The sequence below is a fragment of the Salminus brasiliensis genome, chromosome 1 (assembly GCF_030463535.1).
Source record: "Salminus brasiliensis chromosome 1, fSalBra1.hap2, whole genome shotgun sequence".
NCBI lineage: Eukaryota > Metazoa > Chordata > Actinopteri > Characiformes > Bryconidae > Salminus > Salminus brasiliensis.
The window spans coordinates 63,332,386-63,349,137 of record NC_132878.1 but is presented as its reverse complement, the minus strand read 5'-3'; the positions used below and the strand labels follow the sequence as shown (position 1 = coordinate 63,349,137).

General features: G+C 43.4%; 1 protein-coding gene across 21 annotated transcripts in view; it reads left to right on the top strand.

The window, feature by feature from the left end:
• Window positions 1-16,752, top strand: part of afdna (afadin, adherens junction formation factor a) — a 110,080-nt gene that overhangs the window by 30,668 nt on the left and 62,660 nt on the right. For 13 of the 21 annotated variants that reach the window (XM_072686071.1, XM_072686005.1, XM_072685978.1 and 10 more), the window contains exons 2-3: window positions 15,506-15,701; window positions 16,126-16,238. In XM_072686071.1, coding sequence (XP_072542172.1) covers window positions 15,506-15,701; window positions 16,126-16,238 — 309 coding nt within the window. The remainder of the gene's footprint in view (window positions 1-15,505; window positions 15,702-16,125; window positions 16,239-16,752) is intronic. The other 8 variants (XM_072686096.1, XM_072685997.1, XM_072686079.1 and 5 more) reach the window with 1 other exon arrangement.

Here is a 16,752-nt window from a genome sequence, read left to right as displayed (position 1 = left end):
GTGTGTGAGAGGAGTTCAGCCCTTCATCCATTTCATTGTCAGCTATTTGCTGTTCACAGCAGAGAGTGCTTTGAGTGTGTGCTAATATATCAGTCTTGTGTGAGTTTAAAGCTCAGAGTGTGTTTCTCCTCATTGTAGTTCTGCTTGAACAAGGGCATAGTTCTGGCTTTAGCAGTCGGGGGTCCTCTTTGATGTTGGAACGTGGCTATGGAAATAGGGCGTAGCCCGGTGACCCATGTTGGAGCGGTGTAGTTATACTTCAGAGAGTTTAATCAACTGTTCCAGTATCAGAATTCTGTATCAGCTGGATTAAACGGCAGACCGCCTGTTTTTAGAGTACCCTCACCAGAAAGAAAAAAAAACAAAAAAAAACATGCATGCCCCAGCATCCAGCGAGATTTCTTACATACTTATATATCTTATATACTCATGGTTATGAAACAACTGCATGTTTTATTACAGAAGCATGTAAAGGTTCATTGTATTTATAGTTAAATAGAGTTGGTTAATTAAATAGGGATCATATTGGTATTGGCAGATAATTTGAAAAATATATATATAAAAGTAATATTTAGAACTAATATTTGATGATTGTTTAGTAAACTAATAAAGCAGACTGTATTTAAAGTGTTATTACATATATAAAAAAAATAAGTAAAAAAAAAAAGGACATTGGTTTTGGAGCCCAATGCTGTTGGTCTGCCTGACCAATCTTACCATCATTGCTGAGCAAGCAGTGTGATTTTGTATTAAACAGGAATGCTTGGGGCAGTTATTGCATTCTTGTCATGAGGGGGCTGGCGCCCATTACAAAAATTGACCCCCTCAAAGCTAATCCCCATCTCACATACCCACTCCCCCCACCCCCAAAGCCGCAGATTAAACGATTGTTGCCTTTGCGTTTGAACACTTCTCTTTAAAGTAATTTTTTTATGAATCTCACACATTAGGAAGAACAATAACACGTTTGTGCCGTTGGTCGGCGTCTTTTACACTCTGTTCATCACTACAAGTTTACAGATCCGTGTTGACTGTTGGTGACAGATGTAACTTGTAAGTAGTTGGTGATTGGGACCATTTTCAGTGCGTCTTTCTGTTCTGTTTTGTCTCGAGGAGGGATGCAGTGGTGCGTGAGTTTGCACTAACGAGGCGTTACATACCTCCTGTCTTTTGCCCTCCACCCCACACACATACAGACGCACACATTCTAGACTGATTCCTGGTCAGGGTAGAGGAGTTGAAGGGGTGGGGAGGGGGGGGGGATTGGGTCTGGTCAGCAGTGCATTAGTAATGTGGTTAACCAGTCTTTCCCTGTGTACATGTTTTACACAGCTTTGGCAGGTCCAGACTCTAGGAACTGGTAATCTGGGTACACAAACAAGCTGCTAATCAGATTTAGCTCAGGCCGTGGTGGGGGTGTGGCCCTGCCCCGCACCCACGCAGGCCAGACCTGAGCCGAGGTGACTGCAGGGCTCGAACTCCGCAGGCTGAGCAGAGTCTCAGCTGATTGCATTGTTTGGCCAGCTGTGTTTGTGCTCGTTCCTGAGAGGAGGCACACGATAGCAGCAAGGACAGCACACAGGGTGAAGCCGAAGGAGCGCAAGAAAGTGTCTGGGGCTGCAGTGATTAGTCCACAGCATCGGTTTTGAGGAGTTGGGGATTTGAGAGTGTTGGCGGATAGTTGTTGAAATAAAATAAGCAGCATCGGACAAATGGATTCAAACCTTGTTCTACAGAAGAACGTAATGATTGGGCAATATTGAGGTTGCTAGCCTTTTTTTCCTTTGACGGTATAATAAAATAATAAAATTGGAATTGACCACATTTACAATGCTGTCAAACTCTGAGCACCAGCTGAGAGAAGGCTGTGAATTGCCATACAGAGCTGCACTGTAGAGTGCTTTTCTGATACTCACTGTACTGGGCTTAGTTATGTACCCTCAGAGATATCTGGCTAGTGGTGTTTAGTCTTCACTCTGCTTGGCCCACAAAGAACACCAGAAACGATAAAAAACATATACACTTGAATGGTGACAATCAATCAGATCATATTTTTCCACACTGGATTTAATGGGTTGCTGAAACCGTGCATACCTGTATCAATACACAAGGTATGATGTAACCAGCTCTCAGGATGGGCTAAATTATCGGCCACGTCACACATTTGGTCTGACAATTGACTGAGACCATCAATCTTTCCATCTCTAATATTTATGTATTGATGTCTGTATTTGAAAGAACGCATTAGTATTGACCATTGGCTCCAGCCCGAATTCCCATATTGGTGCTTTTGAGCCAGGTATGGGATGTAGCCAGTTTGGGACCCAGATGTGAAAACCTGACAGCTGACTGCATCTGGCCAGACAGAGCCTGCTGCAAGCTGTACATCAACACAGGGAGGGTCAGTGTTGGTGAAAGGAGGTCAAGCAGAGGAACAGGTGGTCTCTGGTGCAGGGTCAGTTCTGCGTTTGGTCAGGACAGGGGGAGGGCTGCCATTGATGGAGTGATTTAATAGATTAAGAGATTTGTTAGTTAATTAGTTAGCAAAGCGTTTCCATGCCCCAAGGGAGTAAAACTAATTATCTCAAAGGAAGACTGATGATTGCACAGAACATTTGTTCCAGATGTCTCAGCATGTTTACGACATTCTGCCTCAGCTACTGAAGTGTGTGTGTGTGTGTGTGTGTGTGTGTGTGTGTGTGTGTGTGTGTGTGTGTGTGTGTGTGTGTGTGTGTGTGTGTGCGTGTGCGCGTGTGCGTGCGTGGAGAGGAGGGTAAATGTTCTGTAAAGGTACACGGGAGTGGTCATTTTGTCTTGTCATAATACTGGAGCATTCAGAGAAACCCCTAAAGCTATATTGCAGTGTGTGTGTGACTGTGTGTAGATTTTTCTTTTCTGTAAGGTTGTCCATGCCCCCTCCTGTAAACTACAGCTCAGACAGTGTTAGGATTAGCCACAGTGTGGAGAGCGGCCCCGCCTGCGTCCGGCACCATGACGCTGCGACTGCGAGTGTGTTCACTGAGGCTGCAGTCAGCTGTAAGGACTGTGATTGCCCAGGACCAGTGAAGGCTTGGAGTGAGAGAGTACACCAGGGCTTTCTTGAAGCAAACTTCTGACCACTGTTTTCAGGAGGACCTGGACTTGTTCCTTGTTCCTCCATTAACTCTTATGACAAAAGGACCAGGGTAAAGCTGGGCAGTTAATCAAACTCTAATCCAAACTGACGCTCAGAACCTCTAATCAATGTAATCTTGCATATGTATTTAAAAAAAACTGGACAGACCTTTTATTTATTTTTTATTATTTATTTATTGATTTTATTGCTTTGTCTTTTTGGTCACATACATTGCACTTCGATTTCCCCCAATGCAAAATGTTTGTGCACCCCAGGCTTACAATTTTCCTATTTCTTGTCCCCACATATACTGCAGTTTTGCATAACATGTTTTTTTTTGTTTGCCCCTTCCCCCGAACTAGCCATATTTGAGTATCTGATTAAGTAAATGAATACAAAAAAAATGTTATCCATACATTTGAATGTCCGTGGCCGCCTCTAGCCTACTTCTGATAAGAGACAGCCTGCTCTGTTTCCGGTCATGAGATGAGCTGTGTCTAAGCTGTGTCAGGTGTGTTTGAGCAAGGACAGCATAAACATGCAGGTTGAGAACCACTGCCCTGGGATATGATGTTGCATAATGTGTTTTTTGGCAGGTTATGATTTTAAAACTTGTAGAGTGATTGTGAACATGCCAGTGTTTTGCTATCCATACATGACATGACGGGTCTTGTCGCAAATGCCTGTATTACCTCATATATACGGAGCTGGATGTGCTCCTGACCTTATGGTTTTATGCAAGGGCTGTGTCCTTCTCACCTAGTCCACTACTGGTGTGGGCAGTGGTGACTGAACACCAGCCCAGCGAGATGTGAACGTGGCAGTAGCCCTGGGTGCCGGCACGGTCTTCCCAGCATGCTTCTGGTCTGCTCTGACAGCTGTCAGCAGGGGCAAGGGGTGCAGATGCTGGCTGGCCATGCTATTTTAGGCGGCGGGCTGGGGAAGGCTGTTTTGAAGCTGAGTTTGCGTCTGCTTCCATCATCAGTACCAAGTGCTGTGTCTCTCTCTCTCTCTCGCGCGCGCACACACACACACACGTGTCCTCCATATCTTTGCACACTTGTGTTTAGATGTTGATTAGGATTCAGGCAGCTTGTGTGAAGGAACAGCTCAGCAGATCCCATACTTTCAGTGTGATCTCAGACTTCTGGACCCCACTGTACGTAAACACTAGACAATACAGTCTATATCGGGCCAAACTCTTGTTGTGCCTCTAAAATTGTATTTTCCTAAGGTGGAATGATCTAAGAAACTAAAACCTGACTGTTCTGTGAGTCACGTTCATGAATGAATCGGCCCCTGACTGTACACAGACTCTGACCTGGTCATCTAGCCATCACAGTGGACTTGTTTGGTTGCTGCCTATTATATACATCCCTTGACAGGAGCCACTGTAGATGAAGATAATCAATGTTTTTCCACTTTACCTGGCTGATTGATCTATGTATTATTAGTAGCTAGCCATAAATGCTAAAATGGCTAGCTAAAATGTATTGATTGATTTTTTATTGATATAACACATACTTTAATCTTCTGACGGCAGTGTGCATGCCCACTATTAATCCCAGTGTGGCAAGCTTTTCTGCACCCGCCTGGTACATCAGCATGTCCTCGCAGTTCCACATGGCGCAGAACCCCTCTCTCCCCCCAGGAGCCGCCCCCGCAGTTCCAAACTGCAACCACCTGGCACCTGACGAAAGCCGTGACCTCACTTTCTCTGGTTGCGCGTGTCTTTGCGGTGTCCCTGCTGAATCACTAAATTTGTCAGTACTTGTCAGGTACAGGAGTTTGTTTTGACTTGTTTGCAACTGCTGTGCATTTCTCACAGGAACACAAACCGAGCAACATTGGGTAAATTAATATACACAACACTGCAGGAAAACACAGCACCACAGATCACAACTGCGTGAGAACACTGGTGATAAATATGCAGGCCCTTGGTGCAAACACAACACATTTCACAATCTGGTTTGTGGTTGTTCAGCAGCGCTGAGCGTTCCGGCCATGGTTCTGTAATTGCATTCTTGAACCAGTTCTTCCATTACTTTCATCTGACATTGCAGCAATAACCCAAATGCAATATATCTTTGTTTACGAGGGATAGTTCAGACTCTGATATTAAATATCTAAGAATTCATGAGCACTTGTTTGAGAAAAAAGACTGGAAATGGTGTATAGGGCTGGGCAATATGACTATTTTATTGCATTGTGATCAATGTAGTTATCGTGATATACAGTATGCTTTTCAAGCTTTATCAAGTTCTATTGAGGATATTGTCAGTGCTTAATAAACACGGATCAACTGCAGGTTTCATTACCAACAGTGTAATTTTTTGCTTTAATTAGGTGAAGAGCTCAGATGTTGAATCAAAATCACTGTACTCAGTACAGGAGAGTCTCTGAATAGTAGTTTATAACAATACTTAATATTGTTATAGTATTTTTTTTTACCATATCGCCCAGCCCTAGGTTATACTGATGTGTTTAGTCTGTGGTTACATTTATCGTAATAAATATTGTGTAGTGTAATAAATGTTAATTTATAAAATATAAATATTGCGATATTATTTTTACCATATCGCCCACCTCTAATGGAGTATAATAATTCTTATTTATAGCAGGCCATTATAAACACAGCCTATCATGCTAAGTGAAATTAGGTGGTGCACTGGTACTGCTAAGGAAAATTAAGAAGTAATATTCAAAAACAGTCGCAGCAAGTTAAATCTGTCATCTAATTGTGCAGTTTATTCAGCTGTAATATTAGATCATTGCAAATACAATCAACATTGTCACTTTTTAGGGCCCTAAAAACACTGAGCTGTTGACCTATTCAGTTTTGGCTCACGGTTTCTATGATGCAGTTCAATAACAACGATGTTAGCTCTGTGTATTAGAATGGAGATGGAAGGACTCTCTGCCTTTCCTGGCGAGCGCTCTGAAGGGAAAAGCCTCGAGTTGTGCAGAGCCAGGTTCACTGAGAGTTAATCAGAGCAGTCCCACAGGCCCAGTCATGGTGAAGTTCAAAGAGTATGTGGGGAGGGGGGTGTTGACTGTGTGCCATCCACTGAAGTTAACATGTAAAAGGGCTCTTTGCATCTCCCCTCCGCTCATACTCCCTTTGAGACTGAATTCTCCACTAACCAGTGTGACCCCTCAGCTACAACCATCTTATGTACCGAATAGCTGCTGTGAAGGCACAGCCAAGGCCAGCCGACCGACTTTCTCACGCAGCAGAGCAGCTCTGTCTCTGACTGGCTGGGTGATTAAATGATTTAATCAAATGTAGAGTTCTTTTGAGGTATTTCTGAGGATGAAATGACTTAATTCAGTTTGGTATCAAAAGCTTAATCAGGAGCTGCGGAATATGGATGTATTTACAGTGACTGTAGATGAAGGAACCTAATGTTGATTTATCTATATTTCCATCCCTGAAAGACAAGCCCTGAAGTCTCCTGACTCCTTAGTACTCTCCCCCGGACACATGTGACTCTCCAGACACTGGGAGGGTTAGGACTGACACATGCCTCCTCCCAATGTTTGCAGTGCTGCCACCGATGCAGTGTCACGGAGCAAGCAACCCATGCAAGGCCAATTGTGCTCTCTCAGGCTCCGGCTGCTGATGGCAGGCAGCATGACATGGGATTCGAACCAGCGATTCTTGGGTCATAGTGGCAGCACCTTATTCCACCGGACCAAGTGGAGTCTCATACTTTGTGTGTTTTTATGCAAACACAGCATTATTTAGATAGTTAAACACAATCCCCCAACAGCCTTTTAGTCTGTTTAGGCTAATAGAAAGAAATATATGTTCAATGCCTTTCAGACCACCTTACGGTGCTAGCAGTTTGTTGTGGTAGTAGGCCTTACTGCTTTACACATTTCTGACACAAATGTGGGAGCGAGGATGATGATCATGTTGAGCGCAAGGATGGAGAAATTGTGCACATGTATATTTTTGTAATTGGCTGTTTAGCAGAGTTTGTCCAGTCAGTGTAAATGACATCGTACTGTCACAGTGCATGTGAGTTTGATCTTTCTGTTATATCAGCCTTTAACCATGTGCTTATCACAGAACCTCATCTGAGCAATCAGTAGAGATGGCTTTATCCTGTATAAGGATATTTAACTATCAGAGAAGGCTCGATCGTTTGTGATGCTACTTATTTTATTATGTTGTGTCTTCATGATATGTATTTTAGACAGAAATATAGTTTTAAAGGGTTTTTAATTCTTCAGTCTTAAACTGGAACATGATCAATAATGTGCCTTGTGGTTTTTGGCCGTAAAAACAACGCTGTAAAATCTTGGTGTGGACAGAATTGTAGGCTCCTCTTTCTGTTCTCTGTGGGCCTCATGTTACCATTCACGCAGTCACTGCTTACTCATTAACCTTTCTTTAGCCTTTGGAGGTGATGTGCAGTTTAATTATTATACTCCTCCTGCCAGACAGAGTAGTGAGCATTTTGGAAAACCTGAGCGTTTATGCTTGCCAGTTTGTTAAAGACATTACTTAATAATTTGTCATGATTGGTGCCGTGGTCATATTTCCTACCCTGTGGCACCTGACATCTCTTCCTACATGAGGTCATGTGTTTTGCATGTCTCATGTGCATATCTCATCTGTGTTTTGAAGCCTTTTGTCTCTGCGCTTTGAGTAATTCTGTGTTCATGACTGCTTACGTTTTACAGTCAGAGCTTCTTACTTCCCTCACACTGATCTGTGTAGATCTGTTTGGTTTTTTTTTTGTTTGTTTTTTACATAGATATTGACTTATCCTTGCAATTATACAAGTGCCCTCCTGTCCTCCTAAAAAGCTGGAAACTCCTTAATAGTTACCGTTTCAAAAAATGCTGTTTAAATGGCTCGAACCCTGTTCCCACTTGATCATGAGCGCACCACGATCCCTCCCACAACCTGTTAGAACATCCGCCACGTTAATGAGGGCTGTGAGAGCGGCACAAGAATCCCAGCTATTTTAATGAGTTTCATTATCGATGAGACGGTGAAGCGTACCGGGCTGGGACAGTGCAGCAGTGCGTGTTGACAGAACGAGAGCCTGTTCCAGTCAGCCTGTGAAGATCTACAGTGTAGTGCTAGAGTGGCCGTGGTCAGTGAGGGCCTGGTGGAGGCTGGTCAGCTGGAACAAAGAGAGGAAGACACGATGGAGAACAAATGAAAGAATAGCTGGACAGAATGTACCTATATTGATCAAAGCTATGCTATTGGCGAGAAATAGCCATATTTGTTTTGAACGGTTTTGGGTCTTGAGTTGTATCGGTAAACTAGGTGTTATGAAGGCAGTGTATTTGATGCCTTTGTTTTATTTTAGTCACGACTGGTCCTCAGGATATTCATCTAATATGTGGAGCGGTGGAGATGCTCTGGAATGCTCTGCCGCCACACACGGCTCTTTCGCTTCTTAAGAGCGCTGTTTATCTGTGCTCCTCTGTTATGTAAACTCAGCCGTAATTAGATTTTCAACTCCTCTCTTTTGCTCTGCTCTCACATCTGATTAAGGACACCTCGGAAATGCCTAATCTGGAGGAGCTCCCAGCGCACAGCGGAGAGATTCCTCCGCCACGCAGCCAAGCGGCTTTTTTATTTTATTTTTTTTATTTATTTTTTTTTTTAAAGCCTACACTTTCACCCTTTCCAGCTCTTCCTTATCTTTCTCTCATGCTTTGCCTCACATGCTCTCGCTCGCTCGCTCTCTCTCCTGAAGAAAAAGCTGCTTTAAATCCTGATCAGATTCTTAGCTTCTCGTCATTCACTGCTTCAGCCGCACAAGGTGGCTGCTGGGAGATGACGTAATGCTTAGTATTGTGGGTGGCTGGGTGACTAGGGGTGTGTGAGAGATCTAATGGTGACCCATTCCTCAGCCAACCCTTGTTTTTCTCTAGACGTGCTGACACACACTCGTCAGCTCTGTAGAGGCAGGGCTTTGTTCAGAGCTGTGTTAGCGCAGCTTTGAGCGGTGGGTTCCCTGCTCCCTGCATTACTCTGTAGGAAGGCTGCGCTCCATGATGATTGTTAATGCAGTTGAGGTCACAGAGCGCTGAAATATAATAATAATAATAATAATAATAATAATAAGGCTTTTAACTGATCAGTCTTACTGTGTTCTAAGCCGTTGGACCAATCACAGTTGCAGTGCTTTCAGTGAGTCTACCTGTGTGCAGTTATTACAACAGGCTCAAACTTTCCCAGTTACAGAATGTAGTGTTTGTCAGGTGTTACACCTGTTACGTAACTTTTCAGGTTAACATCTGCAGATATGAACTTGGACTTTCCAGATCTGGATTTGCCCCTGGTTATTTGTCTACCATATACTTTCAAATGCTGCAGTGAAATCACCCATGTACTCATGTGTTCATTTATTTATTTATTTATTTATTATTATCATTATTATGGGTATAATGATGCACATAATGAAACGTTGTGCAGCACTGCTACCAATGGAAAAAAGGGGGTTCCCATATAGTTTTGTTTTAATACCAGCTATACTATAAAACATATGCCGTATTAGTATTGGAAGGACGGTCAAAAGGCTGTATGCGTCTGTGACTGCAGTATAGAATAGACTAGAATTATCCATTACTGAAAGCTGGATCATCAGGAGGTACACTGCCGATATTTAAACTGGTCTGTAACCTAAAAAACTACACAGAAAATGTGTGGTACTGCGAGAAATAAGAAACAACGGATCTGAACTGATTGGGGTTAAACTAGCCAATGTCCCATCCATCCAAAGCAATGCACGGTTCGACCCCAGTCCAGTGGATCAGGCCATCTTTAATTAAGTTTAATTAAATTCTTGGATCAGCGAGCAAAGCAGCTGGATGGGGATGTTACTTGCAAGTGTATGTATATGCAAGAACACTATGTCCCATGTTTGTTCTAATTTACTGCAGGCTTGGGCAAGGTTGTTATCTTTATTATGATGCCTGTTGTTTTGATTGACCATGCTTTTCTGTTCTGACCTTATTAATTCCTTTATAAAAAATAAATAAAAAATCTGTGTTCTCCAGGCTTTTGACTGCAATGCACATCTTGGATCATGAACGTGTTGACGTATAGTATTTTTGCCATATTGCCCACCTCTTGAAAAATATATAAGCACTTTCAGAGTACATTTTATAAATGTCAGTAAAGTCAGTAGCCGTTTAGTACTCCTTTAGTTTTCATGACAATGGAGACATGACACCTTTTGTCTTGTAAATGTATAAAAGACAAACGCGTGCACGTTCACACATTTAGCCAGGTCATAGTCCTGTTAGCGGCATTTATTCCTCCCTAGACCACACTGTGATGGAGGTGAAAGGTGCGTCAGCAGGAATTTGCTTTCCCTGCCAAACCAAGAGGCCTAATCGACCTCTCTTAAAGCGATAGTTCAGCACAAAATGAAATGTGTGTGTGCTTTCCCGTAACCCTAATGTAGTTGATCTGCCAAGGCATGTCGGGTGTCTGATGTTTCTTGAGTTTTGTGCTAGAGCTACGAGGCTAATGTAGCTAACTGCTTACAGGTGAATTGAAAAACATTTTATTTTCAATATGAATATCATGAAATGATTATCTTCATATTCAGTAGCATCAGTCAAGGGGTAGATACATTGGGCAGCAAGTGTATAGTTAGTAAGCAAGTATACGAATCTGAGCCGCGTTGACGAGGGTCAAACTGTGGTGGCCAGACGACTGAAACGAAGCTTATATATCAGACCAGTCTTGTGGGGGTTTTCCTGTTATGCAGTGGTCAGTACCTACCAAAAGTGCTCCAAGAAAGGACAACCGATGAAACGGCAACAGGGTCATGGACACCTAAGGCTTCCATAAAAAGCTACTGTAGCACTGACTGCAGATGTTATATAGTATGCTAGCTATATCTATGTAGTCCTTCCATTGAGGGGTCAGAGATATTTTGGCAGCAAAATAAAAAATGTGTACATGCTTTCTAACACTGTACAGAACACCATTATCTGTAAGCGTGGAGTCAAGTGCAGACTGTAACTCTGCCTGCAGGATGGAGATGGCTGATACCACTGTGAATTAATTGATGCTGCTGCTCTACACCAGGTGTCTTGGCTTGGCTCTTGGCCTGCATCAGCCCAACAGACGTTTAATTGAATTCATAAGAATGGTGCCCCTCCTTGCCTTGGTCACGTGATCTGGGTGGGTGGGGAGGGTGGGTAAGGGGGGGGTATCTTCTGGCCATGAGGATTGATTGGCCGGTGGGTGTTTGCACATCGGTCAGTGTGACTGCCAGGCCTGATCACAGATTGCAGCACTTGGCCTATTAGTATGCTAATTGTAGTGGAGGGGGGAGATGAGCAGTGACCCAATCATGTGTTATTCCTTGTTCTGTATGATGTTCTGCCCCTCCTTTCTGTGCTTTCACTCTCTCTCTCTTTCTCTCTCTCTCTCTCTCTCTCACACACATGCACGCACACACACTGTTTATTGGTTCCTTTTTCTGTCCTCTAATTGTCTGAGTTATCAGTCTGACTCAATACAGTGTTCAGTCATTTGCAGTGTGTGTGTGTGGTGAGTAGATTACAATGGCACTTTTATTACAAGTCTGAAAGCAACAACCAGCCTACGTCTTTGGAAGAGCTCCTGCTATGACCAGCTGAAAACACATGATGCTACAGGTCACTGCTGCCGCTGCTGTTGTTGTTAGAATTAAGGAGGGACCGTGATGAGCCTCCTTACCTCTGAGTTTGTGTGAAATTCCCCCCATGCTTGTTAACTCCACCAGTAATAATGGCAACTCCCTCTCAAGCACATATTGGAGATTTGAGTCAAATGACTGACATGCAGTCGCCCCCTGCTGGTAGCCCTTCTTCACAGTCTACCCAGTAGTATTGCATATTGTTCACCTCCCGCAATGGGGTACAGAAGGGGGCTGACACATGGGCTTCAGTCAGCAACTGTAAACATACAAAGTGCACTTCTATGGTAGGTGTTTATTAGGTGATGCAGAATTTCTGCAGTTTACTGAAGCTCAGGCTTCTACCGTGTCTTTCAGCAGTGTGGGAATTTCATCCGAACTGTGGAGCTCTGCTGCAGCTGGACCCTAACCACCCTCTTAGGGACACTATGTCAACAGTGTTTTCAGTGTTTTCATGTAGAATAACTCTAACTGTCAGTATGCTGCGCATGACAGCTGAAATGTTTATTAGCCTCTGTGGGTGCAGGGGTGATTCTGCAGGTGTTGGGGCCATTGAGCGTCCACTCCGGTGTTTCGGAATTTTGGAAATGAAAATGGAAAGGCAATGAATAGACAGCGTTCAACCCATAACAGATTTACGCACTCCAGGATTCCAGCCAGATCTCATATCTCCAAAACTGCATGTTACATTTAATTGCAGTATTCCAGAACAGGAATACTGGAGCAGATCCATGTGAACCTATTGGCACCATGCCTAATGCCAGGTGTGGGATAGAGGGGTATTAAGCCCATCCAGCATTGAGCTGTGGAGCTGTGTTCTGTGAAAGGATGGTGCTCCATCCAATACTTTTGAGATTAAATGGGGATTTGGGGAGGGTGTGTGGTGGTGGTGACAATCACACATCATGACCTCACTAATTTTCCTTTTGCTGAATGCAATCAAATCCTCATAGCAATGCTCCAGAATGTAGTAGAAAGCCTTCCCTGGAGAGTAGTTATGATGTGTATGGGACATATGTATGACCTAATGTCCCAACGTAGCATAAAAAACAACTGTATTTGATGACTAAGCGGGGCTAGGCCTCAGGGAAGTAGTCTTGGTCAAAGGTAGGTATGTGTCTGACCTGTGAGCAAGCACTCAAACACTGTGTGTTCATGTCTTTTCCTGTCTAATATTTCTCTGTGGGTGCATACCTGCAACCCCCGCTTAGCTCCAGAGATTTGATGTGGACGTGTGTACGGTGGTCATGTATTACTAATGAACATGAACAAACTGACATGTCTGTGACACAGCACTGCAGCTGGATTCAGCCATGTTCTCTGACATTTACTCTGTGATTAGAGCTGCTGCCATCAGTGTTTGAAAACTGTTTTGTTCATATAAATCCCACTGCTCTCTCTCTCACACACACACACACTATACAATATAATCAGTGCAGGCAGGAAACGTCTCCGTGCACAGGGAGGAAACAGACGTTGACCCTTCTGACCTCCATTGTTCTTGTTGCCATGGAGGCGTGATGATGGTCAAAGTGGAAGTCCACCAAAATGCCTTGTTTTGAAGTGATAGTAAGCAGAACAGTTAAATTTTCCCCACTTTCCTCTTTTAAAAGATGTTTGATGTCAGAAGTCTTGTGGGGCTAATATAGCGCACAGAGGTGGGCAATATGATTTAGATTTTAATATTGTGATTAATTTTATTAAATGCTGTGGGTCAAAATATTGTGATACTTATTGTGTATCATTAAAATGTACTTCAGACTTTTCAGTTTGGTCTGAACCAAAGTAGCACATGTGAAAGGTACCCGGGACCACGGTCACGGTGAGGCAGGCTATCGTTAACTCTCTAGTGTCTTGATTGTTGCATATATTCATAAATTCACCTTCAAATCACTTGCATAAAAGAGAATTACCAATGTTTTACTTTAAAATGTTTAGGCCCCAGCACTCGCTGTAATGAGTGTGACCTAGAGCACTGTGTGAAGAGATACTGACTCAAAACCTGGAAAGTTTAAGTCCGATTTTAGTCATTTTTCATATTCATATATAGGTGGTTCATAGACAAAGACAAGAGGCTTGGTCAAAAAAAAATCAGAGACGAATGGACAAATCCACCAATTACAGATTAGAGGCAGAGGACAAACATACAAATCACATCGGTCAGTGTGACTGCCAGGCCTGATCACAGATTGCAGCACTTGGCCTATTAGTATGCTAATTGTAGTGGAGGGGGAGATGAGCAGTGACCCCACCATGTGTTATTCCTTGTTCTATATGATGTTCTGAACCAACTATCTTGACTCGTTTTCACAGCCTCATAACTCTGAATTTGAGTCACATAGAAATGCAGATGCAATGGAAGGGTGGGCTCTACATATTCAGGAAATGTTTGAGCTGTATATCTGCGCTGTATTATCACAGTTTGGTCTGAACCAAAGTAGCACATGTGAAAGGTACCCGGGACCACGGTCACGGTGAGGCAGGCTATCGTTAACTCTCTAGTGTCTTGATTGTTGCATATATTCATAAATTCACCTTCAAATCACTTGCATAAAAGAGAATTACCAATGTTTTACTTTAAAATGTTTAGGCCCCAGCACTCGCTGTAATGAGTGTGACCTAGAGCACTGTGTGAAGAGATACTGACTCAAAACCTGGAAAGTTTAAGTCCGATTTTAGTCATTTTTCATATTCATATATAGGTGGTTCATAGACAAAGACAAGAGGCTTGGTCAAAAAAAAATCATAGACGAATGGACAAATCCACCAATTACAGATTAGAGGCAGAGGACAAACATACAAATCACATCGGTCAGTGTGACTGCCAGGCCTGATCACAGATTGCAGCACTTGGCCTATTAGTATGCTAATTGTAGTGGAGGGGGAGATGAGCAGTGACCCCACCATGTGTTATTCCTTGTTCTATATGATGTTCTGAACCAACTATCTTGACTCGTTTTCACAGCCTCATAACTCTGAATTTGAGTCACATAGAAATGCAGATGCAATGGAAGGGTGGGCTCTACATATTCAGGAAATGTTTGAGCTGTATATCTGCGCTGTATTATCACAGAATTCTTGATAAAACATCACATCGAAACATTGAGAAATACTCCAGTTGACATGGTGGGGCATTCTTAGACTCCCAAACTCATTGTATTCTCAAAAGTGTGTGTGTGTGTGTGTGTGTGTGTGTGTGTGTGTGTGTGTGTGTGTGTGTGTGTGTGTGTGTGTGTGTGTGTGTAAATTGGAACTGACTTGAGAAAGTTGCGTCAGGTTTCATTTGGTTTGCGTAAGACAAAAGCTAGCACACACTAGGATGTGTGGGCAGGTATGATCGCCCTATATAGTAGCCCTATATAGGCCATTACACCTCAGATGATCAGTTAAAAGCTTACATTGCTCAAATAATATCTGAAATTACACGCCTGTGTTGAGAATGAAGAAACACCTGCTTGGCTATTGTAGTAAGTCAAAAGGTGCTCTGGGTGCGCAGTAACTGCTGAGAGTGGAGACAATAGCCCATGCCCTCAGGCCACTCTTGACTCAACTCATCCCCGTAAAGAGCCTCCTGCATGCCCTGCTCAGATATCAGCCTCTGCTCTGGGTTATGTGCATGTGTTGGTGTGCCACGGTGCCTCTCTCACGTTTATCACATGATTGAGAAGTTAAGTTAGTTTGTCTTATAAGTATATATTTTTCCCCTCATTTCTTTCTCCAGGAGTTGGAGTTCCATGGCGTGATGCGGTTCTATTTCCAGGACAGGGTGGCCGGGAACTTTGCCACCAAATGCATCCGAGTGTCCAGCACGGCCACCACGCAGGACGTGATCGAGACGCTGGCTGAGAAGTTCCGGCCTGACATGAGGATGCTCTCCTCACCCAAATACTCCCTGTATGAGGTCCACGTCAGTGGGGGTGAGTGAGTTGGTGGTCACTCCACTTTGGTTAAAATGAGTTTTATTGCCTTTGTTTTGGATAATAAGTAGTGGACAGAAGTACAGCAGTGGTCATTACATATCAGAAGTGCCCCAAAGAAGGAGAAGCGGTAAACTAGTAACAGTCATGGGCACACAAAGCTTGTTGATTCGCGTGAGGAGTGAAGGCTAGGCTAAAACAGTCCAGTCCTGAAGAAGTAAATGGCTGATTGACTCAGGTGAAAGCAGTTTATGGATCACATCAGCACGATCAGAAAAAAATCTGCTGATGGTTTCAGGCATCAGTAATCATCTGTGGCCTCTGCTGTCTTCTGTGAGAAGTGCTTGTATGAGAGTGTACGTGTGAGGCAGTAGCAGGGTGTTTAAGGTTGAAATATGACCGGTGCACTCCCCCTCTCTGGCAGAAGAACGGAAGCTGGACCTGGACGAGAAGCCTCTGGTGGTGCAGCTTAACTGGAACAAAGATGACCGAGAGGGCCGCTTCGTCCTCAAGAACGAGAATGACATCATTCCAAAGGTGAGCTGGAGTGAGATTTGACCTGAGCAGCACATTCATATCAGTAACTCTCTCAGTATGTGTCCACTGTACGGTTCGTAAACACTTGGGATTCATGGGTCCGAACTAAGCTAATGAAATTGCTGCAGAACGTGTTGGTGTGAGAGATCTGTTATAACAGCTGTTATGCATTACATTGTGAGTGGCAGTCCTCAGGGTCCAGGCGCTAAGCACCAGAATGGCGCTAGTAGAATGTCATGATGCTTTTAGAGGATTTTCAGCCTGTTTAATAGCAGGTGGAGTCTTCACTTTGTGTTTCAGTAATTGAGGTCAAAATACCTTTTTATATAAAAAAGCGCAGCATACTTTCCTGCACTTGTTGAATTGGATGGGTTTAATTATTCTGCTGCAGTTAGTATCTGAGTGCAGCAGAATGCACCAGAAGTGCCATGTTAAAATGTTAACGTGTGAACAATGCTCTCTGCCACAGGGGAGTGAAAAATCACACATTTTCATGACTGATTGATTGTGCAGT